This window comes from Brachycentrus maculatus, unplaced genomic scaffold, assembly GCF_059751285.1.
Source record: "Brachycentrus maculatus isolate JH-2025_06_01 unplaced genomic scaffold, ASM5975128v1 h1tg000202l, whole genome shotgun sequence".
Classification (NCBI taxonomy): domain Eukaryota; kingdom Metazoa; phylum Arthropoda; class Insecta; order Trichoptera; family Brachycentridae; genus Brachycentrus; species Brachycentrus maculatus.
This window is the reverse complement of record NW_028280953.1, coordinates 2,471,136-2,496,486: the sequence shown is the minus strand read 5'-3', so window position 1 is coordinate 2,496,486 and position 25,351 is coordinate 2,471,136. Positions and strand designations below refer to the sequence as shown.

The following is a 25,351-nucleotide window of genomic DNA, read 5'->3' as shown; positions in this document are numbered from 1 at the left end:
TCTCCTGTACGACTACGATATTTTTATCTTCTGACCCTTATCCTTACCTAATGATGCATAGAGAACAGCATTTTAGTCAAACAGCGTGTACTGAAATTATGCTTATTCATATTTCTACAGGGAAATCAACTATACTTACGTTCCATCCATATGGTATCCCTTTTCCTACCTGGTATTTCCATTTTATTTCATTTTCTTTGTAGCAGTAATATCTTGAGCTCTTTTACATATACTTTTCACCCAGTGGTGTGCACGGAGAATTAATTAGGGTACGCAGTAGAGGTAGGTAGTAAGGTAAGCTAGGTACTTCTTACTAGGGTAGGCAGTAGAGGTAGGTAGTAGGCTATTATCCTTGGCTCTACCCGACCGAGTTCCTCCAGTGTATGCTTGGCTACAATAGTTTAGAGACTAGAAGAAGACTAGAGGAGTTTTCCGAAGCGGGATTGTTCTACACCTTTAGCAATAGTATTCTTACATATTTTCGATTTTAATATATACGCTTTAAATTTTAATTTTGTAATGTGTATGTTAATTGTAAATAAATAAATTGAATTGAATTGAATTGAGGTAAGCTAGGTACTTCTTACTAGGGTAGGCAGTAGAGGTAGGTAGAAAGGTAAGCTAGATAGTAAGGTAGGGTAGGTACTAGTTGCGCTTTTATGTCACGCGGGTAAGCTAGGATAGGCACTGCTTTTCTGCCTATATGGAAGGCACGCCCCTGTTTTCACCCATCAAATTTATGCCATTAGTATATTGAAGAATTAACATCATTGCAGCACTCTAGTAATTATTATAAACATATTTACCACAGATGAGATCCTTTCTAGTTCACCTAAATTCAACAAAAAAAATTCTCATTTTTTTTTTATTTGACCAGTTATGATGGAGGCTACAGACGGAGCCGCCGAATGAGTTTTTGGATGACGAGGACTACTAATTGGTTAATATTACACTGCTCTTTCACATTTATGACACAAACGTCAACACGAAATCACTCGGCGTGCTAAAAGTCATACGTAAATGTGATAGCCCAGAGACAATACAGAAATAATTAACAGCCGTTCCGCAATATGCATTCTGGCTCCGTCTGTAGCTGCCATGATATATTGTAAAATTCAACAGAAATTCTCATAACAAAACAGAAAAATTGACAAAAATAATCTTAATCCTCATCTGTGCTGTGATGGATCCTATGGAATTTATCATAGACTACTGATATATTTATATATTTTAGTAGACTGGTAAATTCCTATTTATATAAATATATATACACACATATATATATATATATATATATATATATATATATATATATATATATGTGTGTGCGTGTGTGTGTGTAAGTAATAAAAACACAATTATAAACTAAATTTTTTATATGTTTAAAACACAGTCATTTTCTTTTTGTCTTTTCTCACATTCTGTTCATTACTAACACTCTTCTGTCGCGTTTTCAACTCATCCACTTCGTTGGATTTTGCCGCCAGTTGCATCGTCAGACTCTTGTGCAGGGCGGACCCTTGGGTGTTCCTGCCTAGCGATCCCTTCAGCTTCAAAATGTCCCTTTCCAACCTTTTGATATCTTCGGATATATTAAACTGTTCTATGTTTAGATTCTTGCAGGTGGAAGACTTGACATCGGAGAGTTTGTCCGCTTTCATTTTTTTACTTGGAAATAATGAAGTTTCACTATGTACGTGGCCATTTTTACCGGAGCCAGAGAACACGTCATTCAACACGTTGAAAACGTTGTGGCGCTCTTTTTCTTTAGCTCTTTCGTAAGCTTTCTGTTCCCTTTCTTCTTGTTTTCTCTGTAATCTTCTTAGTTTCTTCTCCACCTAAAATCAAACACACTTAATAAGAACAATGAGACATCACACAACTACTACTGTCACGCCATTTCTCTAAAGGCATAGGCATAAAAGATGAAACATCACACTCGTCTATCCCAACATACACTCCTAGCTTCCTCTACACCCGCATATCAAGTCATGGATGCCCTCTGGTTAGTTCTGGGTAAGGAGCAGGAGACACTTATGAGCGTTCTATTTGCTTACTTTTGGTACAGCGTGAGATGCCGAAAACCATTGTACAGATCGAAGTTGGGATTGAGGTTGCTTGTGATTAGTATACGATGCTTGTGATTAGGACACGGCATTTGCCGTTTTTCGCAGACTGTCGGTCAACTCCGGGACACGGCAAATGCCGTTTTTGTCGACTGTCGGTTATCGGCGGGAAACGGCAATATACGGGTTTGTTATCAGCGTAAAATAAAACGCGTTGAAGGGTAATTTGCTACTTGGGTGCTAGGCGACAGTCTGTCAACGTTATTTGAGATGCCTTGTCCGGATTGGCTAGTGTGCCGCTTGTAAAGGTGTCGCCAGAAATCTAGAGTTTTTATGCGATCTCAATCTCCAGTTTAGTTTGAGTCATTTCACGTATTGGACTATTTTTCATACCCCTCGCACTGTTTTGTTTACTGTTTGGTATTTTATTATTTGAATATATTAGCATTGTATAGGGAATGATACCTTGGAGGGAAGACTATTTTTTAGAGTTTACAATGCTTCTAAAATTGTGAAATACGGAACACTAAATTAAAAATTATGATTATAATTTATTTTTGATGATCAAATGTCATATATGATTTTTTTGAAAATTTCAATCGAAAATATTATTTGGTTTTGAAATTGTGTCAATTTTAAGAAAGCAATATATTTTTGCGGTAATCGCGAAAAACATCCACTATAGGCTAGAGTCTATTGTTCAAAGTGCCCGACTACAATGTGTTAAGAGAGAGAATCACCAAAAAATAAGAGGTAAATTGTGCACCGAGTCAGAAATTTAGGCGCCGAGCAAGATGCAGAAGGAACCAGATACCTTGATGGGGTCTTCCGTGGCGGAGTGTTCTCTGATGGTCATGCAGTGGTCGAGTGATCTCCCGGGAAGGGTGGGGCGGCAAGGCACGGGCTGCAGCCTCCCAGTGCCTGAGGGGCCCAGCCCGGACCCCTGCACGTACCCCATCTGTTGCATTATCTTAGAACCAATTCCCTGGAAGAAAAACAAAGAAAAAATTCAACTACAATGACACCTGAATCAAAATAAATATATTTTGCAAACGCCTCTAACATCACATTTTGAATGGGTCAATTTTTCTCCTTGCTGCTGGTTTTATGGTTCATGTTTCAGCAGCATGGAGGGAAATGGAGTGGACCAAACTCCTGACAAGCTTTATCTTGGTGCTGTTGCTCATACCCCGGTCTTTCCAGATTTTGTCTAGCTTAGACACGGCACTTTTGGCGTTGGCGATACGACGTCTGATCTCTCCTTCGCAAGTTCCTTCATTGCTAATTTGAGATCCAATGAACTGAATGTCATTTATTATCTCCAGACCTTCGAGTGAGTTTCCGAGATCACCAAACCTGTTGGATCGATCTATAATCATGATCTTGGTTTTACTCTAGTGTCTGATATAATAAATAATATTAATATTATTTATTATATCAGACACTGGATTATTCACCCTACGGATGAGATATCAATTTAAAGGTGTCTCAACTCAATATGAAAAATGTATTGTTTTTCCCTTTATATTAAAGAAGATGGATATCTGAGCATACCAGGGCTTACGACTTACATTATACAAGTGTACAAAGTGATCGCTCAAGCCAGCCAATGCCTTCGTATCATGTTTCTTCTCTATAACATCCATGAATTCTTTGGTCTTCCTCTAGATGTCGTTCAAGGAAGATCCAAGGCGATTGCCCGGTTCACAATATGATCAGGTTCTCTGTGTCCTATGTGCCCATACCATCTCAATCGCCTATTCTCTACCTTACTATTGATATCTATTACACCCAGGCTTCCACAAATTTGTATTTTTTTTTTATTCACTAAGGGTGGTGACTGACTTCACATTTCATCGTAATAAAGCGTCGTAACATCGCTCGCGGGGGCATCAGCGAGCATCCGAAACTATGGATCGAGCGCTCGGTTCGCTGTACTGACTATACGACTGCTCGCATCGTAACGTTTTACGTAACGACAAAATGGCTCCGGTCAGTCACCACCCTTAGAGAGTAAAAATAAATAGGATGACCAACTTTAGTATACTTCTCCCAGTCGCCTAGTTTGACGGATCCAGGATCTTGGAGAAGGCTGTAGTCCACCAGAGAGGTGCTCGGTTTGGAAGGGCCTGCAATGGGTTCATCTTGTCTCGGGGGATCACTTAGAGAAGATTCCGTATCTGTATCAGAGTCCTCTGTGTTATCTAAAAATGTACAAACAAAAACAATCACTTTAAGATTAAAAAGAAAAAAAATTGTAGCAAATTTTACGATTGGTAATTTAACAAGTTCTTAGTTTAGCCCAAGTGTGACTTGGGCATAGAGTTTGCTTTGTAATGATGAGCCCGAGTGCTGCTCGGGAAAATCATAATCCGACTTCTCGGAATTGATTTACCCAAGCCAAATATATTTATGTATTTGATTTTATTGACTAACCCAATTATTCGGGCAGTCTTGTTTCGACTTGTTAGTGACGATTTGTTGCACCGGCGAATTTTATCGCTAAAATTCAAATGTTAAGTGGTTTAACCCTTTGAACCCTGAAGCGCTCATTGTACAAGTACCCTAACCCTGAGCTCTTGAGAAATTTTTGACCAAAAAATAATATTTGACTAAAAATGGTATTTTGATCCAAAATTAATCTGAGTTCATGTTCAAACAAGTTCTCCCCCCTCTCACACTCGCGATGACGTCGCAATAAGTCATGAGTATCGTCTCGGTTCTAGGATAAATGTTGAGGCCAGTATTCTGGCCATTAGGGTATATGCGTTACTAAATAAAGCCGGTTTACCGGCCTCTAGGGTTCAAAAAGTTAAGTCAAATGTGTATAAATGTTGTGACTTTTTACAAAATTGGTGAACTGGGATATTTATAATATAAAAAAGAGAGGCGACAAAAAACATTGTAGAGATCGGAATTGGGTTTGCAGGGTTGATGAAACAACCCCCCAACAAAAATTTTGGTAAAAATACAGATTTAATTGTAATTTATATTTGAAGCAGTAACTTTGTGATTTTCCATTTTATAATTAAATATAACTTTGTTTTAAAATCACAATACATTTACAGTGATTTTAAAACAAAGTTATCTTTAATTATTTTACAGATTTAATCAATTCAATTCAATTTATTTAATAATAATTAACATGTACATTACAAAATAAAATTTAAAGCATATACATTGAAACAAAAATTAAAAAGAAAGCAAGAACACTCTTCGGAAAGATGAAGAAGAATTCCTCTTCGGAATACCCCCACACGCACATGGAACAGATCAATATAAGGCGTGACATTGTTCAGCATAGCGGTAGCTCTTCCTACAGGCATAACCATCGGCAGATTGGACCTGTATATAGAAATGTAAAAACATCTATGCCGATACTGTCTTAGGTAACTATCGGGAACATACAGACCAATGTTCCGGATAATTTCAGGATTACCGATCATACCGCACAACAATCGATAAAAATGCATAATCAAATACACATTCCGTCTAGTCTCAATACACTTACCGGTCAGCGGGAAGAGTTGACTGAACTGAACGGTGTGGGAATTGGTGCTCTCGTGTTCCAACTTGACTTGGCAGCAGTGCGCGGGACTGTCCACAGACTTTACGACTGCTCGATGCCACAGGTGGTACTTTTCTAACGCCTTACTGCTTGTGGCCTGCCAACATAACAACAGCAAAGGTAAACCTGAACTAGCAAAATAAACTAATTTAGTAAATTTGTATATTAAATGTTAATTACAAACACTGATTTTTTTAGTGTACTAAATTGTATTTTATTGTTAAAAAACACATAAAAATAAATTTTGTGACAATTGTTTCGCTTTGTTATGGCTTTTGCAAACGAATGTGAACACATTCATTTAATCTTCACAGTCATTTGATCTTCACATTCGTTTGACTGACATTCGTTTGAAAGTGCCATCATAACTAGGCGAAACAATTGTCACAAAATTGTTTTTTTTTTAACAATAAAATACAACTTTGTAGACTCAAAACAACAGTGTTCAATTTGACATTTAATACATAATTAGTTACCTCGTCTCCTTGATTGAGTTTTGCCAGGACCCTACAGCCGGGTCTCAGGACGCTGAAATTTGGTTCCACAGCTTCGCTCAGCGAAGATAAGTGAACCACTTCTCCGTGGGAGAATCTGAAACCGTCAGTGCAAACTTTCATAACATTCGGAAGACATAAATGAGATATAAAAAATACGTACTAGGATTTGAAGATTGACCGGCATTTTTAACCCTTATCACTCGAGAGGCGCCGCTACAGCGCCAAATAAAATATTAAATCCACTCGTTGGCGCCCCAGCGGCGCCATGAACAATAGTCATACATATAATAATAATAATAAATAATAAAACCCTTACCGCACCCCAATGGTGCATAGGGCACTGCTTCATATAAACGCAGTGTTATCTCGATCGTTTACACATGAAGGAGAGGTGATCAGCCCTCCACTTCAGGTACCAGTCCAGTGTAATATTGAATAAATATTAGAGTGAAAAAATCACTTATATTTATTAAACCCCCCCTGGGAATCGAACCCGGGACCTCCAGAACGGTAGCCGAGCATGCTCACCATTACACTACGGAGGCGGACATATAATTGTTTACAAAATCCAAGGTTGCACGGACAGGTTTCTTCATGTTAACTTGTTTTTTCATATATTTGTAAACATAAATAAGCATAACTTATCCGACCTTTCCGACACACCTTTCCGACAAATATTTTGTTTCTAATTTTCTAAGAATATCTTAATTTTTTTTTTTTTAAATCCTTGAGTTGCTGGAGACCTTTATGATTTTTTTCCTCGAGTGATAAGGGTTAATATATACAACCAACTAACCATTACGCTGCTTTCCGCAGGGGTAGAGCGGAGGGTATAGAATGCCACACCACTCTATCTTTAAAAACATTCTTCGCCTCTTCCACATTTATGCATCCGCTCATACATACCCACCGATTATTCCGACTCCTGACTCGAACGCTTTCAAGTACATATTTGCAAATGTGTGGCAAAAAATTGCGTGATAGATGTTCAAATGGTGAAATAAGAGAAGAATACAGGCCTGAGGTCAGCTGTGTCAATAAAATTGAGTAAGGTGTGTTGAGACGGTTTGGACATGTGGAACGAATGAATGAGGAAAGAATGGTAAAACAAATTTATGAGGCAAATGTGAGCAGAGAAAGACTGGCGTGATCAAGTATTACAAATAACAAATTTTGAATAATCGGCGGGTATGATGAGGAGATGTGTGAATGTGGAAGAGGCGAAGATTGATTGCAAAGACGGATTGGTGTGGCGTTTTGATCTCTCTGCTTACCCCTGCGTGAGCGACGTGATGATCAGTCAGCTAGTTAGTTAGTTTAAGTAATTTTAGGAAAAGAAAAAGTATGGTCGTACTCGCCTGCATTGGTCATCGGGAAACTTGCAATCGCCGTCCAGGTAGTAAGGGCATGGAACCATCTCTATGTGCGTGGGGTTGGTGAACATCACACGGACCTACAAATCAACGTAACAAAATTTACAATTTATTTTCATCAATTGATTGAACAGTTTGTGGTAATATCTATGCATTTTTAATTTAACCCTTTCCCCTCTGACCATTTTTTCTCATAACTGATCAGATACTCTGATCAAAAAAATGCAACGTTTTTCTACCATTAAAATAAATGTTTTGGTTCCCTAATTTTGGGACACTCTGTCTGGCAATTCGTATGACCATGTTAATTAAGATTAACTGTATTTATCTGAAATATTTTTTGGTAGAATATAGTTGGGTGATAGGGAAATCAGTGATTAAAGTTATACCTGCGCCGGGCCAGACATTGTGGCCCACGAAGCTGCCTACTAGAATCATACGGGCCAGAATGTCTGGCCTACATAGTGGTAAGAGTTTTATTTATTCATTGTTGTATTGTTAATTACGGGTTTATTTTTTATGGCAGGCGCCGTGGCGTAGTTGGGTAGACGCTCGACTGCGAAACTGTCATCGCAGGTTCCATTCCCGCCAATTGCAAAATGAATTCTAGAAAGATTCATATTCAATTAGTCTGGGTGTTTGTGACATAATTTTTAACATTTACCTTCCCAATCCTTACTATCCTACCTGCAGACAAGCCTCTTAAAGGGCTTTGCAAGTTTTTTCCTTTTAAAAAAAAATTTAATTGTATAAATTTCTATTGTCTTAAAATGTTGCAGTTTATGACTTTTCGTATTAATATAATTTTTATGATTTCTACATAATTCTTGGTATATGTGTTGTAAGCGACGTCATCGCGTACCCCGTGCGGCGGCCCAGAAAAGGAACTCTGGGCGCGCGGCGGGCGAGACGGCTGCCCGCCACACTGCGGCCCGAAGAAGGGATTTTGTGTATATTTAATCAGTGTAAGCGACGTCATCGCGTACCCCGTGCGGCGGCCCAGAAAAGGAACTCTGGGCGCGCGGCGGGCGAGACGGCTGCCCGCCACACTGCGGCCCGAAGAAGGGATTTTGTGTATATTTAATTAGCTTAGGGACCTCGGTATGTGTACGCAATATACTGCCCCCTCAATAAAGACTATAATGTGTCGCTTTCGGGGGTGGTCTTTGCCCATACCGAGGAGAATTAAGCTCTAGGCTAGGTTAAGTTACTTTTAGGAAAATAGTTAATAGTTAAAAATATAATTCATTGTTGTAAAGGCACCGGTACGGTATAGAAATGTAGCCCGTCCGGTGCCTCTTAGAGAAAGACAGAAATATGGCTGTCTCTTTCCCCCGGCCGCTGATTGGCTGTACTTTCCCACTGTCGGGCGGTACGCGATCACGGCCGGGTATATAGAGGGCGCATTTTGCGACAATAAAGCAGTTCAGTTCTAACACCGAAACTTGTTTTTACTCCTCCGCTCCCGATCTCTGAAACCTCGCCGCGCCGCCAGCCTGAACCGCTTCGCCTCTTTGCACCGATTCACGGACCTGTTTCGGAAAGCCCTTTTCAGGGCTATAGAGGTTGACTTGTCGGTGCAGCGCTTTGTACCCAGCTTACAACTGGGTACAGCGGTTGCGGCCATCGCGTCATCAAGCGGTATTTACGCCACCGCCAAACCGCCGGGACTTGCCCCTTCCTGCGCCGCAGAGAAGACCAGAAACTTTACAGTCTTGTGCGGACGGAAGACGTCTCGTACATGTGTGATTATTATCTATTAAATGATTAGCTAACTCCAATTTTCTTTTATTTCTTAAACGTAATCCATGTTCAGGACACAAGTCTAAAATTTATACTTAGCTTCAGATGCAGTGTGCCGATCGAGAAAAGAAATTCTGGAACATCATAATACATATAATAAAGTACCTTAATAAAAACCAAGTATCACCTCTTCCTAACAGTGCTACTGTACATGTGTGAGTCGTGGCACCTCACCACTCTGAGCAAGTAACTGGAAAGTTTTCAAAATAGGTGCCTGAGGCGAATACTGGATGTAAAGTGGTATGACTTGGTTAGGAATGAGTATGTGGGGAGAAGAACCTTACAGCCCCTCATACTGGAAGTCCTGAAGAGGAGAAGATGGACATGGTTGGGACATGTCCTTAGAATGCCACCTGAGAGCATTAACCCCTCGTGTCTCTTCTTCCAACCCCGAGGATTCCGGCGCCCCGGAAGGCCGCTGACGACCATTCACCGACCATACCCAGCTGAACTTCGGGATGCCGTACTGACCTGGGAGGAAGCTTAAGAGATGGCGTGTGACAGGGTGACTCGGAGACGTCTGGTGTTGGCTGTATGCTCCACCTAGGGAGCGAACATGACAAAAGAAAGAAGTACCTTAATATCATAGAAGTTGGTATTATCCTCGTCATCTCTCACGACGGAGCTGACCATCGCGTTGTGAAGAGAGGGAGCTCCCCCCCACTTGTGGCTGTACATCGTGGAACACTTCATGCCCTCGAGTGAGGAGAGCTCTTCCTAAAAATATGCCAAACCAAAAATTACAATCCTGCTTTATTCAACATACAAAAAGTTTAGTGAAAAAGTTTATTTTAATTATTTATTGATTTGGCGTTTAGTTTGTAGGACTCTATAATTTACATTTTAAATGTTAAACTTTCTACTACTACTATCGCGCTGCTTCCCTGCAAATGTAACCAAAGTGGATGGAATACCACACTCGTCTGTATGTAAATACACTCCTTCACATCCATACATCTAGTCATACATGCCTACGATTTTGTAGACTTTTTAGGTTCTGAGTGATCTGGTTATGCCAAGTTTTTTTGGCCATCTTCGTTTCGTTTACGCTTGCCAAATATACTTTCTTAGTCATTCTCTCATTAATAATAATAATAATAATAATTTGGATAATTTGTATAGCGCCATTTTCGTAAAATACTACCTTAAGGGCGCTTATAAACCATGGATAATAATAATAAAAATAGGATGATGTACAAAAAATAAGTGGATTAAAACGTCGTCAATCGGTCTCGGGCCGTCGAGTCTGGAGCGGGGAAAAGACGAGCCGACAAATTAAAACGCCTTTCTCTTGATCCCATGGGCTGGATAATGGCCAAGGTGTTGGGCAGGACGTCTTCCTGAGCGATGGTCGTCACGCTGGAGGGCAGTTTGTTGAGCTCCTCGTCATTGTGAATGGCCAACTTCCAACTTCCAGACTAGCACAGTTCAAACGGGACTTCACTTTTATCTTCTTTTGCCGCCCTTCCGTGATCCGACATGATGGTTTTGTCTCTGAGGTTTTCCGCTTTCGCTTTTATACGAATGGAGCTGGCGTAGTTGAGATATTTAAGGTTGTAAATCGATTACATAAAATTTAACCGTTTAAGCACATGTCCTAGGATCGTTATTGTCTTTGCACATTTTTATTGCGGTCATTTATTCCCGAGAAGCTAGGGGTTTCGGATGAATACATTATGGTCGTAGCGTACCCTTAAGGGACGAACACAAAGCACTTTTTAACATTGCATTGTCCATTTGCTCCACATTTCTACCTTAAAGAACCTTTCTTAATCACTTCAACTATCCCTAGTTCAGCCTTGGGGGTGCGAGGAAGCTTGGGAGCTGATAGAAGAACTTGGAGGCGTTTTGTCAATATAAATAAATAATATTAATAATAAATTTCCTACCTCTATGTTGGTGTCCGGGTTATCTTCAGGTTTACTATCACCGTCTTCGGGTGTGACCTCTTCACTGCCATCTTTATTATCGTAGGCTCCGGACTTTGTCATTTCCGACTGAAATGAAAGAGATATCAACATATTTTGTCTGCAGCAAACGCTTAAAAGCTTTTTTTACATACTGTTAGTAGAGAGCGGGAGATGCCTATAAGCGCTCTATTTGCTTACTTTTGGTAGCGCGCAAGAGATGCCAAAAAACATTGTGCAGATGGGAATTGGGTGTTGCGATTACTTGTGATTAGTATACTGAGGGTCGGGCGGAGACTGCCAGAGTATAATTAGGGTCGGGGTTGATGACAAAACCGCCCGACACAATGTGTTAAAATGCAAACCCATGATTTCGGTGTAAGAGTATATGATTTGAATTTTCAAAACTGTTTTATAAATATTTGCGAGGGAATTCATGATATGTCTTTTTTTTTTAATCGGTCAAGCAAACAATTTCAACGAAAAATCGTATACAACAGCTAAAATATAATATAGATTTTCATGCACTACACAACGGAGTCCTTGTTCCAACCCTAATATATGGGAGTGAAGCGTAGAGTGAGAGAAGGATGAAAGTGGACTGAATACAGTCAAAATGCAATCTTTCAGACAAATGGGCGGTAAAACAATTAATGAAAGATGTTCAAATGGTGATATAAGGAAAGTATGCAAGGCTGAGATAAGCATTATCAATAAAACTAAGCATTATCAGACAATTAAGCATTATCAGACAATGGTATGCGCATGTGAGGAGAATGGAACCATCCAGACTCCCCCACATCGCATTGTACGGCCAACCCCATGGTAGACGACTCCCGGGCAGACCACCAAAGAGATGGGCCGATAGCTGGGAATCGACGTCGCAGGAGGCTAATCCCTCTTAAAAACAGGCCGTAAGGCCTACAATAAGAAGAAGAAGAAGAAGAATAATAAAATTAAAAAAGATGTGCTGAGATAGTTTGAGCATGGGAAACTAATGAGTGAAGAAAGAATATAACAAGTATATGAGGCAAATGTAGGTGGAAATTGGAAATAAGAGCAGAGGAAGACCGGAGAAAACTTGACGTGATCAAGTATGACAAATAATTTTTGTGGCGTTGTCAGGTCAGGAGTCGGAATAATCTAACTAACTAAGTAGGCAGGGAGAATGGAAACGCCACACCAATCGGTCTTTCCAAACCATTTTACCTCTTTCACATATATGCATCTCCTCATATATCCACGCCTCATTGGCTGATAGGTTTTTATTTGCTATAACTGATTTCAGTGCACCATTCACTCGTTCCCAGCATTCACTCTATGAGGAGATACATAAATGTGGAAGATTGGTTGCAAAGATAGTTTAGTGTGGCGTTGTATTCTCTCTGCCTACCCCTGCAGAAGGCGGCGTGATGGTTAGGTTAGATTTGGTTGTATAAATTTTTTTTTTTGTAAAAAATATTTAAAAAAAATTATCATTCACACAAATATTTTAATATCATACTATTTCTGTGAGCCTAAGCGACTCATTATTAGAAATAGGTATCAAATTGTGGTAGAGTGGGTTCGAACCGAGAAACTCTGACTTCCGTCCGTCCGCGACACTAACCACGGGACCACAACCCGACACATCATAGGAAATTTATTCAAACTCACCATAAATAAGGCATATTCATCATCGAGTACATCACCATCTTTGTTCTGCGTTTCTCCTTTCGCAACTGAGCATCCATTTTCAAAGTTTGGTCCATTTACTTCTTGCAAATTATTCTGTGCTCCTTTGAGCGTGTCCAAGCTCTCTGTCGTCAAATCAACAAGTTGCTGTATGTCTGATTTTAAACTTGCGAGAGAATCACGCTCATCCCCTTCCGGAGTCACCTTCAAGGCATCATTTATTTGTAAAAGCTGTAAAAAATATAGCATCGTAATGAAATTATAATTCACAAAACCAATAAACCGAAAGCGCTAATTAACATATAGAATTTCGTGGTTTGTGCAATAAATACCTGAGATTTATAGAGATCTAGTGACGCTTCAAGTGACTTTTGATCCATTCTTCCTTTTTTAGGGGAATCAACTATTGAAAAGCCGAAATATTTGTTGCATTTTGTTAAAATATATATAAGGTAAACAACTTTAACAAAATATACACCAAAAGTCAAAGTGTCCCCGAATATTGATATACCAGCTGTCAAATTAAAGTTTAATTTTTTTTGTAAAAGGTTGTCGAGTTAATCGCTACAAAATGAGTAGGCGAGAACTTTATATTTTACGCATAGTTAGTCTGTTTGTGCGTAACCCATGCTTAAGAGACATCTGTCAATGCAATTTTGAAGATATTCTTAACTTTTTGAAACGGCATTCATTCTATATAATAAAATTTATCTTAGTAAAAAATATGAACAATTTTATAATTCTAACATTATGTCATAGCATCAATAGCTAAAATTAGCACTTTGCTTTTATTAAATGTAGACATTTGTTGGCATACGTCATTAAAAAAAAAAGTTTTAGTTCAGCAATAGGCAGACCATGCGTATTTTGGACTAGCGTAATATTTTTTTAACATACGTAGAAACTCTCCGCATTATCTCTGATAATGATAATCAAAGATATTACTAAACTAAATCTGTCAGTTTTGACAACATTGTTTTGAGAGGTCTCGGGTTATTAGATTTTCTTTTATAAATCTTAATTAAAATAAACATCAGCGAAAATGCAAAGAAGCCTCCCGCAATCTAAAGAAGCCTTGCTTAAATCTTACACTGCACGTTTAAAAGATGACGTCAAAAGCATGCTTGAAAACTTTGAAGGTACTATGAATTACTACCGGTACTTTTTTTTTATACAAACATATTGTTTGAAATGTGTAGTATTTCCATTAAAAACTTACTATTACATCTTGATAATTTTAATTATTTGTATATTTCGTGCAATAGTCTATGTTTTAATTCATATATTTGTTTTTTTCACTTTCAAGAAATAATAAAGCTGGCAAAAGGAGAAAATGAATCTCAGCTTAATAGGATGACCCAAATAGAACAAGACACATTTGAAATGCAAGTCCGTGCAGCAAATATTGGTATGTATATTTAGCAATATAATACCCTTATTATTTTTTTAGGCAGGCCAATATCATGGCTATTTTCTTTTTGTTTCATAGTAACTATACTACATGTAGAAAAGCATTCCATGCCGTCGGTCCCGCAACACCAAAGGCACGATCGTTAAATTTAGTATACTGGTTGCGATCTGGTAAGATCACTTTACCCATGGCAGTTATTGTAGCTGATCAAAGTGTGAGATGTCTACCAACCAATTTGTTTGTAATGCACAGCTCTTTTAGATACTACGAAGCCGTATTATGTATTATTTATAGATGAATAGACAGAGTTTATACTTAACCCTTTCGGGAAAGTGTAACCAGTGCAGTTTGTGAAGTAGTGGGGTGATGTGACTGAATTTAGAAATTCCAAAAATTAGTCTCGCTGCTGCGTTTAACACTGATTGCAGTCGAGTCATTTTATTGTTTGGTAGACCCATGTCAAAATATAAGTGATTTTTTCATTTTCCCATATTTTATTTTATTTATTTTATTTTATTTGGGATTTTTACAGCCAAAACAATATATTATACAACATTAATTAACCAAACTATGGCCAATTAAAAAAATCCTCCGATAATGCTATTCTTATGTTGGTTGGGGTGAGTATATATGTGTGTGTGTGTGTGTGTGTATGTGTGTGTGTGTATGTGTGTGTGTGTGTGTGTGTGTGTGTGTGTGTGTGTGTGTGTGTGGTACCTATTCCATGTCAACATAAATCATCCAATTAACAGTTGGCTTGTTGAACAAACGGCAATGATCAATCATTCACCTAATTTCCTGCTTATGTCATTTTTTATGGAACTAGTGCTTTTCCCAAATATATCTACATCATTAAACATTTTATTATAAGTAACCATAATGCGGTTAATTGTAAATTAATTATAAATATAATTGTTAATTATAAATATAAGTGATTTTTTCACTGTAAAATTTATTCGATATTACCCTGGACTGGCACCTGAAGCGGAGGGCTGATCACCTTTCCTTCATGTGTAAACGATCAAGATAACACCTAGTTTATATGATGCAGTGCCCTATGCACCATTGGGGTGCGGGTAAGGGTTTTATTATTATTATATTATCAGACCCATGTATGTACTATGTATTGCAATAATTGATACTACAAATTCATTTGTCAATTGACGGGCAACTTCAACAAATCTCACATTTAGAAGCTTTGCGGATTATTTCTTCAAAAATAAGAATAAGAAAGGAAATTATATATTAAATATTAAAATTAAACACTGATTTGAGTCTACTAAATTGTATTTTGTTATTAAAAAATGTTAAAAATGTTTCGCCTTGTTATGGCATTTTCAACATTTACTAACTATTACTTAAGTACCTAGAATTGTAAAGCTATATAAGGACCCTCAGTTCATTTAATCTTCACAGTAGTTTGAAAATGCTGTAACAAGGCTAAACCATTTTTTTTAAATGTGTTTTTAATAGTAAAATACAATTTGATAGACTCTAAAAATTAGTGCTTGATTTGAATATTTCATAAATAAATTAAAATAGAGTTCTACAAATACTAAAGTTCTGCTAAATCTATAAATAATGTAAAAGTTAGCATTATATAGCATTATAGAGATAAGCATTATCGATAAAATTAAGAAAGATGTGTTGAGATAGTTTGGACATGTAGAACGAATGAGTGAGGAAAGAATGGTAAAACAAGTTTATGAGGCGAATGAAAGTGGATAAAGGAGCAGAGGAAGACGGAGAAAAAACATGGCACGATCAGGTATGCCAAATACTTGAAAGCGGTCAGGTTAGGAGCCGAAACAATCGGCGGGTATGTATGAGGAGATGCATGAACGTAGAAGAGGCGAAGAATGTTTGCAAAGACAGGGTGGTGTGGCGTTCTATTCTCTCTGCCTACCCCTGTGGGAAGCGGCGTGATGGTTAGTTAGTTAGTTAGTTATGAAAAAGTTATTTATATGTTGAATCTGTCGTTTGCAGTACGAGCCGGTGAATCTCTCATGAAATTGGTGTCGGATATTAAGCAGTACCTTATCCTTAACGACTTTCCATCGGTGAACGAGGCCATCACGCAGAACTCCAAGCTGTTTCGGACCAAACAACAGGAATGCGACCAGAAGCTCATGTCGCTCAGGGACGATATCGCTGCAGACCTCTATGACCTTGAGGAGGAGTACTTCACAAGCATTTACAAGTGATGCCGCTAGTCCCAAGATAGTGCAATTGTCAAAAGTGAAAAGAAAATGTTTAAAGTATAAATGAATGGGCATATTAACACACTGAGGACAGGAAAGGTATTTCTAACCATTCGGTCGATTGATGCTTAACTCTTACCACTCTGTAGGCCAGACATTCTGGCCTGTATGATTCTAGTAGGCAGCTCCGTGGGCCACAATGTCTGGCCCGGCGCAGGTATAACTTAAATCATTGATTTCTCTATCACCCAAGTATATTCTACCAAAAAATATTTTGGATAAATACAGTTAATCTTAATTAACATGGTCATACTACTTGCCATACAGAGTGTCCCAAAATTATGGAGACAAAATATTTATTTTAATGGTAGAAAAACGTCGCATTTTTTGATCAGAGTAGCTGATCAGTTATGAGAAAAAATGGTCAGAGTGGAAAGGGTTAAGGACGGGAAGGCTATTTTTACCTTCTGCACCGGCCTCATTTCAATGTCAGAAAAGAAAGAATTACATATTTAATGTTTTTATATAAATATTATGTACCTATCTTGTTGTTAAGCTCTAAACAATTTGTACACAATTATCAAATCTCGTCGCCAGCGGTCCGCAGGCGTAAAAAAACACCTGTCCTTAGTGTGTTAAACCTTTCTTGGTAGAACATATCTTAATCATACAGGAGAAAGTGACCTAGTACATTTTTTACAAAAATGTGATCATTGACTATTTGATATTTTACTAGCTTAATATTGCCCTGAAAAGAATCCCAAATGATTTTAAACTTGGAAGTATAATATATTGACTTGTTGAAAATGACTAAATGCATTGATATTTATTTTCTTGCCAAGCAAAAGTGACTTAAATGGCCCTCCTGAACATTTAACGTTTTGTTAGTTGGTCACTTTCTCCTGTACGACTATGATATTCACAAATTCTGTTACAATCATATGACCAGTTACATACTTATTTTATTATTAATTAATTTGGCATTAACTTTGTGGAATGACATGTTGATTATTTAAAATTAAACAATTGTGCAGGGTGTTTTTTTTAGAGGTATACAATTACAAATTTCCCGCAGTAAATTGATAGTGGCACCTGCCGTGTGGCCTGTTGCGCCATCTTGTTGAAACCACAGCTCAGTCATCAATACCATTTAACTGAGATACGAATACGTCAGTAATCATGGTTCTGTAGCGCTCTCCATTGACCGTTACATTCTGGCCGGCATCGTCTTGAGAAAAATATGGGCCTATGATTCCACCTGTCCATAAAGCACATCAACAGTGATTTTCCTAAAAAAAACAAAAGCTTCCAGGTTTTCTGCACTCCGAATTCGGCAATTCTGCTCATTGACATAGCCATTTAACCAAAAACGTGCCCCATCGGTGAACAAAATTTTGCATTGAAAAACAGGATCAAGCTGAATATTGTTTTCGGCCCATTCACCAAACCTATGACGTGTATATTGGTCATTAAGTGTATTTTTGGTGAAATGGCATAACGTACTGACTACAAATCAACTATCAACTGTGAAATTGACAGTCTGGAGAAACAGTGTTGCCAGTTTAAAAAACAAATCTCTATAAAAAAAACACCCGATTCTCCTAAATAGGCATTTATGAACATGTTCTGCCAGGAAAGAAGTGAGCCAAAATTTGTTTTCCCTAGTGAAAACTAGGTTTGACAATTCTTTTGTTAGATCTAGTTTTGACTACGGATAATTTCGTAAGGTTTATTAAGGTTTTTTTTTACATTTATAATATAACTTATTTATGTTTACTATATTTAACCACAAAAGGCAACGCGATCTATCACATCGACAACCTTTGTCCAGTGTCTGATTTTATCTCCCAGTCTTATGCCTACAATTTGTCTCCATAGATTCTGTGCATATTTCAATTTATATATGGTCAAGGTAATAGATTCCAGATGATACGTAAGCACAAAGAGAATACATGTTTCGACCTAGAATGGGCAGTCATACGTCTTCTCATAGGGCGTTTGTCCACTACACGGAATTACATAGAATTTTACCATCTAGCACGTCAGTTAGCGTTTTAAAACGACGATTGGCTTGTGCTTTTGTCCACCTTTTTTCGGATCGGTGCGTGAACACGTTGCGCGTAAATTCGATTACGCTAAACTGTCATAGTAGCTTTTCAAAACCTGACTAAGCTGTCATTTTTCAAAACCGAACTGCCGGACGGTCAAATTCCGGGTAGTGGACAATCGCCCATAGCGTCCGATCCAGAATGAGCGGCTATACGTAGCGCCTTTAGGGGCGACTACAAAGAGTGTTCGTTCCCTATATCAAGAACAGCTGAACTTAAACCCACCAACACATTTAGCAAGCTAGGTATTTAAATGCTGATTCTAAACAACAAAACAAACTATGTACTTACTCCTACTCTATATGTCTTCCTTGTTTTCAACAATTTACAGCATTATCAGCGTTCATTATTATGTTTTTGAATAACAATCCGACTTCTTATATTTTTTGTTTTCTCAGTTATACGTACAAGCATTATCCACCTAATAATAAAGAACTTGTATGTATAATACAAACCTTGATCACTTTAACTAGTCTATTTTATTCAGTCGAAAAACCCACCAATGTACTACATGTATGTTTCAGAAGTTTAACCGGATCCACGCGGCTCGCATAACCGTATGTGTTTTAATAAAACATGCCCCATACGCGGCTGACATAACCGTTTGTGTTTTTACTTTGCTCCAAGTTTCGAACCTCAGTTCAACTTGGAGGGATTTTTTCATGGTGTGGAACTTTGGATAAAATAATACGTCAATCCTTGGCCTTATGACATCTGTTGAAATATCTGACTAATAATTTGTAACATCACAAGGATAAATAAAAGAACAGATCCCTGATTTTTCTTGCTGTCGGTAATTAGTCCGTGCCATAATCATGCCCTATATCTGTCTCACTCTCGACGCTACGCATCGCCAGTGGGTAAGAGTGACACACGATGCGTGCTTTGATTTATTTATGTTATGATCTAATTTGTTTATATTACGATATATTTCAATAATAATGTGACACAAGTGTATTATAGAGTACCAAAAAGGCACAATGAATCCCATTGAACGTTTTTGTTTAGGAAAATAAATCGTTTCTTAACCAAATACATGATAAAAGTAATCATTTTAAAAACGGCGAAATACCGCCGCATACAGGCGTCTCTCAGGAACAAAGTTGACGCGGTTAAAAGGTTAATAAAAAATAGTAACAAATCTACTGAGTTGGCAGTTTTTTTGTAAATAGTTTTTTTGAGTAATTGAAAGTGTAATGAAATACGTACAAAATAAAAACAAAATTGGCAATATGTGGCCTAAAATACTATATGAAGGAGGGAGTTCTTATGTCTGTTAAAACCAGAAATAATTTAAACTAATACAGATATTACCACCAAATGACTGCCGAATCAATTAATGAAATCAGTTCAACTCAAAAGCATTAAGCCAAATTAAATTTTCATTAGAGATAAAAGGGTGTAGGCTGAAATCTGATTTGAACAGTAACATATTTATAGATAAAAATAAAATGATAATGTACATATTTTCATGTTTTTATTTGTGTAATTTATTTACAATATAGACTAATAAATAATAACAATAAGCCGACAAGCTATTTGAATTGTTTGTTTTATCAATTCCACACATACCAATGAAATTCAATACAATACATAAAGACACTATTACTAATCAAAAAGATCATTCTTCAAACAGTTTACACCGGAGTGTATTGCTGATTTTTTCAATGCTTCCAAATTTGTGCACTGATTGGCGTTACTAGCTTTAAGTGGTCGAATTCAAAAGCCGAATTAAGTGACAACTTCTTTTAAAGACATTGTTATAAGACACTTCTTGAACAGAATCTACTTCAAGCCTCTGAGATGAGAACTCTCCGATTTATGGCTGGAAACATGTCGCAAGACATGTGTAATACGGAAGATATGGTTTGATGGGGATACTGGATGAGCAAGTAAACAGAATGTCAGAAGACAAACTTCAATGTTTCAACCCTTCAAAGAAATCCCGAAGGATGTAGACCTCCAGGCAGACCCCCAAAAAGGTTGAGAGATAGCTGGCAGTCGGTATCCCAAGAGAAACAGCGATACAGACAGATCCCCAGGATCTATAGAAAGATGACGAAGAAAAAGTTATATAATTATTTATTATCCTTGGCTCTACCCGACCCAGTTTCTCCAGGGTATGCTTGGTTACAATAGTTATACAATAGCTACGATGGTTATGCCTGTAGGAAGAGCTAACGCTAAGCTGAACAATATCACGACGAATATTGACCTGTTCCATGTGTCTGAGGAGGTATTCCGAAGCGGGATTTTTCTACAACTTCAACAAGTCTTTTTAATAAATGTAAGTTTGTCAAGTCGCTCACTCCTTTCAAGAACGTCATAAATCAAAAATCGACAATTTTCAATTGTGCATGTTTTCGGAATGCCCAGAAAATGTACTATATCCCAGCAAAAGAGGCATATTTTTAACTCAATATTTACCCGCTACAGGGCAGAAAGTATTGTTTTTGCATTTTGAAAAAAAGGTATTGTTTAATTATTTTTTGAAATATACCAAATATTTTTTAACCCGATGGTTGCCAGAGACGAGATATCTCGGCAAATGGCGGAGTGCCCGTATGGCCAGAGACGAGATATCTCGTCAGTACTTTTGATGACGTATTACTCCGCAGTTTTAACTCATATTGACAATCTGTCAAACACGGAACATACATTGCCATCAGTTGAAGTTGTCACAAAATATTTTATAAAGTTTTTAAATACTTTTAAGTGATTTATCGGTATCACTTTCAGCTGACAGTTGACAGATGTCATTAGGGCTACCACTCAAACCACTTGAAATATTGATTATTTTAATCGATTGTTTTGAACGCCAGGGGTTTTTATTTTGCTCAATTTTTTTGTGTTTTTCTTATTATTTTAAAATATTCCATTGATAAATAATAGTTGTGTGTTAATATTAAATTTAATAAAAACTTGCGTGTGCGACTTAGTGTGACAACCCTGAAAATTTGAAACTGGTTTAACTTCAAGAATAAAACTCTAACAATCGATGCGGGATATAATATTTGGTAAGTAAATTATAATTCAATAAAAACAACAAAAAAAAAATCTTTAGACAACTTTTTTTTTTCAAAAAAATACTTGGCCTGTTGAGCACTGCCGCGTAATTTATTTGCGGCTATGAAAAGGTTAAATGGAGAAAAAACCTTCAGGTTTTACCTAAAAGGATCTTTTGCACAGTTAAAAGTTCAATAAGTGGCTTGATATTTATTTTAAATACATTGTATTATATTTTTAAACTTTAAAAACATTCTCCTGAAAAATCAAGTATTTTGATTTATGACGTTCTTGAAAGGAGTGAGCGATGTGTTAAAATAAATTGAATTGAATAATTTGATTGCCATGGTCTGTTGGCACATTCAAGTCATCAGGCTATAGTGTCTTTATGTTGCTTTCACCATCAGCTGTGCGGAAGAGCGGTGAGGGTTAGTGGTGCGGCGTGGGGGTGGTCCCGGGGAAGTCCAGGTGCGCCCCCTGGCCGGGGTACTGCTTGGCCAGCACGGGCGGGTGCATGTAGTACCGGGGCTGCTCCAGGTAGGCGAACATGCCCCCGAGGAAGCCGACGGTGCCGAAGAACGCGGCCCACATCTGCCACGGCTTGTAGCGGTGCCGCTTGTTGAGGTCGCACCGGGTCTCGTTTATCAGCTCCTCCAGGGCGTGAACCTACAAAAAGTATCCAGATAAGTGTCACGTCGTGGTCCCGTGGTTAGTGTTGCGGACTCTTAAGTCAGAGTTTCCCGGTTCGAACCCACTCTACCACAATTTGATACCTATTTCTAATAATGAGCCGCTAGGCTCACAGAAATATGTAGTATGAAATTGAAATATTTGTGTAAAAAACAAAAACACAAATATTTATCTTTATTTAAAAAAATAAATAAATAAATATACAAGAACAATTTTCAGAATGTTTTTTGCAGATACTGTGTGATGTGTGTGAGTAACAGGGTGAGGGTATGATTGTGGTAGCTAAAGGTTTAATTACCGTTTCATTATAGTTCCTCTTGACGGCGGGGTAGTCCCAGGGGTAGTAGGGGTCCCGGTGGTCCCCGGACACGATGGGCAGCTTGGGGTAGTCTCCGTACCCCGTCCCGTCGTCGGGGTACGGCTCATACGCCTCCGGGTGCATTCCATACTTGGCCGCCGCCTTCTTCCTCTCCGCCTCGGTCAAGGGGTACGGACCGGGCTTCCAGTCTTTGTTCTGAATAGCGTCTGCAATAAAGAGAGACGCATTGATTGTCACTTCTTCTTCTTCTGTCCCTCATCCGTATCCAACATATAGGACATGGAGGACACAGAGAACCCGAGCATGTCGTAAACCAGGCAATAGCAATGGACTTAACTAACTAACTAACTAACCATCACGCCGCATCCCGCAGGGGTAGGCAGAGAGAATCGAACGCCACACCATTCTGTCTTTGCAAACATTCTTCGCCTCTTTTACATTCATGCATCTCCTCATATATACCCGACGATTATTTTTCGGCCGCTTTCAAGTATTTGACAAACCTAATTGTGCCAAGTTTTCCTCGGTCTTCCTCTGCAATGGATCTTCCTCGAAAGATATCTAGAGAAAGATCAAAATATTCATGGATGCTGCAGAAAGATAAAATCATTTGACGGTATGGCCTAGGTGACGTTGTCCATGACAGAAGGACCTACAACCTGAGGACGAGGGGAGCTGACCACAACAGTCTACAAAGACGATAAGTTGGGATGTAGCCAGGAAGAAGAACGTCCAACGGTGCATAGGGCACTAGTTTTCTTGATCATTTAATACAAGCTTCTTCTTCTAACTTCAATGCACCAAAAGGTGCATAGGGCACTGCATCATATAAACGCAGTGTTATCTTGATCGTTACCACATGAAGGAAAGGTAATCAGCCCTCTGCTTCAGGTACCAGTCCAGGGTAATATTGAATAAATGTTATAGTGAAAAAATCACTTATATTTATTTGACCCCCCCCCTGGGAAATGAACTCGGGACCTCCAGTAAAGTAGCCGAGCGTACTGACCATGGAGGCGGACAAACTCCAGGTAAATACAAGCTTGAAATAATAATAATAATTTTGGATATTTTATAAAGCGCCATTTTCGTAAAATACTACCTCAAGGGCGCAAGGGTAAAAATCTAGGATATTACTTAATAAACATTGAATCACTTTTATTTTGACTCCCCTGGGAATCAAACCCGGGACCTCCAGCATGGTAGCCGGTGGTAATCAATACATAATATGGCTCCAGAGTATCTAAAAAAAGCTGTGTATTTCAGATAATTAGTTGATAGACGTCTCACGCTTCGATCGGCTACAACGACAAAGTGATCTTACCAGGATGCAACCAGTGCAATAAAGTTGGTACGCATGTTCTTCCACCAGAAGTTAGAAATAGAGAGTGATATGATCTTCAGAAAAAAAAAAAACTAAAAAATGTGTAGGCGTGTAGCTACACTACCAAGTTGGCAACACTGAAAATACGAATTTGCCACGGAGATTTCCGAGTGAATTCAACAAAAACGGCCAACCGAAGCGAAGAGGCTGAGATTCGCCTGCATCGTTTGGTTCTAAAGGACGTGTAACTAGCTTCACATTTTAGTTCAAAGTTTCATTAATTAATTACATTAAATATTAATAGTTAATATCCATAGTAAAAAAGTGTAAGAACTTATATAAATAAACAATCTGTAAGTAAGAATTCTTTAAATATCCTTTTCTGGCTTCCCGTTTTAATAACGCACACATCACACAAGGTGACCAAATTGGTTGACCCCGACGTTCCCGGTTTTCCAAATTGGTGACCCCGACGTTCCAGGTTGACTAAAAATGCATTTGTTTGCTAGATTATTTCCACTATCTTCTTTTACCCAATTCATTCATAGTGAAGCGCCCTTGAGGTAGTATTTTACGAAAATACTGCTTTATAAATTATCCAAATTTAATATTATAAGTATCTGCATTTAAGAAGCCGATTGTACAATCGTCAATAACTAATGCTTGGTAATTATTTTTCCCAATGGATTTATGTAAATAGATAACAGATATGATTTTCAATTACTTTGGATATGTGATTTCAAAACCACATAAATTGACAAAAAGCACCGAATTTTCATCTCCACAAACACGTAGTTTTCATAAAACATATCTCATTCCTTTCGGAAAATAATTTGGCATTGTGATCATACCATAACCTTTTATACTCATCGTCAAACTCAACCGTTTAATTTGATTACTCTATATTTTAACTTCACTAATCGAAAACATGTCAAAAAACCGCGTAAATGTTAAGAATAATTTCGGAAGTAAGTTTGATCAGTAATAAATCTTAACTTATTTGATAAATTGTCCCCGAAAAACTTGTGTTTATGGACTGTCTGCTGTCATTTTCGCTTAGTGACGTAACGGGTTAGAAGTCAGTAGGGAAAACATATAAATCATTTGAATTATGTAAAAAATAAAACATAATTTGAAACAAAATTAATTACACGCTACTTACGCCCTGTTCGTATTACATTATATATTATGCCCGGTTTATTATAAACTAATTGAGAAGAAAACCGCACGACGTTCGTCAAGGCCGCCATTTTCAATAAAATTGAAATCAGAAAAATTATCCTTGCCAGTTTTCAAAATCAATTGCATTTATTTCAACTATTTAAGAACTGCAATTTATAAGTGCCCTCGGTCGGTTTTTTTCAATAATATTATTGAATAAACGTATTGATGTGAGTCCATTGA

The 25,351-nt window shown here is 37.9% G+C and overlaps 3 protein-coding genes across 3 annotated transcripts; 1 reads left to right on the top strand and 2 right to left on the bottom strand.

Moving 5' to 3' along the window:
* Positions 1-1,361: 1,361 nt before the first annotated feature.
* LOC148307300 (zinc finger CCCH-type with G patch domain-containing protein) lies at positions 1,362-13,407 on the bottom strand. Its single transcript, XM_088263700.1, has 10 exons — positions 13,221-13,407; positions 12,871-13,119; positions 11,197-11,304; positions 9,884-10,024; positions 7,490-7,584; positions 6,111-6,225; positions 5,578-5,731; positions 4,104-4,270; positions 2,881-3,051; positions 1,362-1,838 (listed from the first exon to the last, which is right to left on the bottom strand). The coding sequence occupies exons 1-10, from the start codon at positions 13,266-13,268 to the stop codon at positions 1,383-1,385; spliced, it is 1,704 nt and encodes a 567-aa protein (XP_088119826.1). The 5' UTR covers positions 13,269-13,407; the 3' UTR covers positions 1,362-1,382.
* On the top strand, positions 13,396-20,146 carry MED22 (Mediator complex subunit 22). Its single transcript, XM_088263705.1, has 4 exons — positions 13,396-14,027; positions 14,195-14,296; positions 16,286-19,134; positions 19,728-20,146. Exons 1-3 carry the CDS (start codon positions 13,931-13,933, stop codon positions 16,501-16,503), a joined length of 417 nt encoding a protein of 138 aa, XP_088119831.1. The 5' UTR covers positions 13,396-13,930; the 3' UTR covers positions 16,504-19,134; positions 19,728-20,146.
* On the bottom strand, positions 20,069-25,216 carry ND-ASHI (NADH:ubiquinone oxidoreductase subunit ASHI). The gene is made up of 3 exons (XM_088263703.1): positions 25,110-25,216; positions 22,603-22,829; positions 20,069-22,280 (listed from the first exon to the last, which is right to left on the bottom strand). Exons 1-3 carry the CDS (start codon positions 25,195-25,197, stop codon positions 22,044-22,046), a joined length of 552 nt encoding a protein of 183 aa, XP_088119829.1. The 5' UTR covers positions 25,198-25,216; the 3' UTR covers positions 20,069-22,043.
* Between the last annotated feature and the right edge of the window lie 135 nt (positions 25,217-25,351).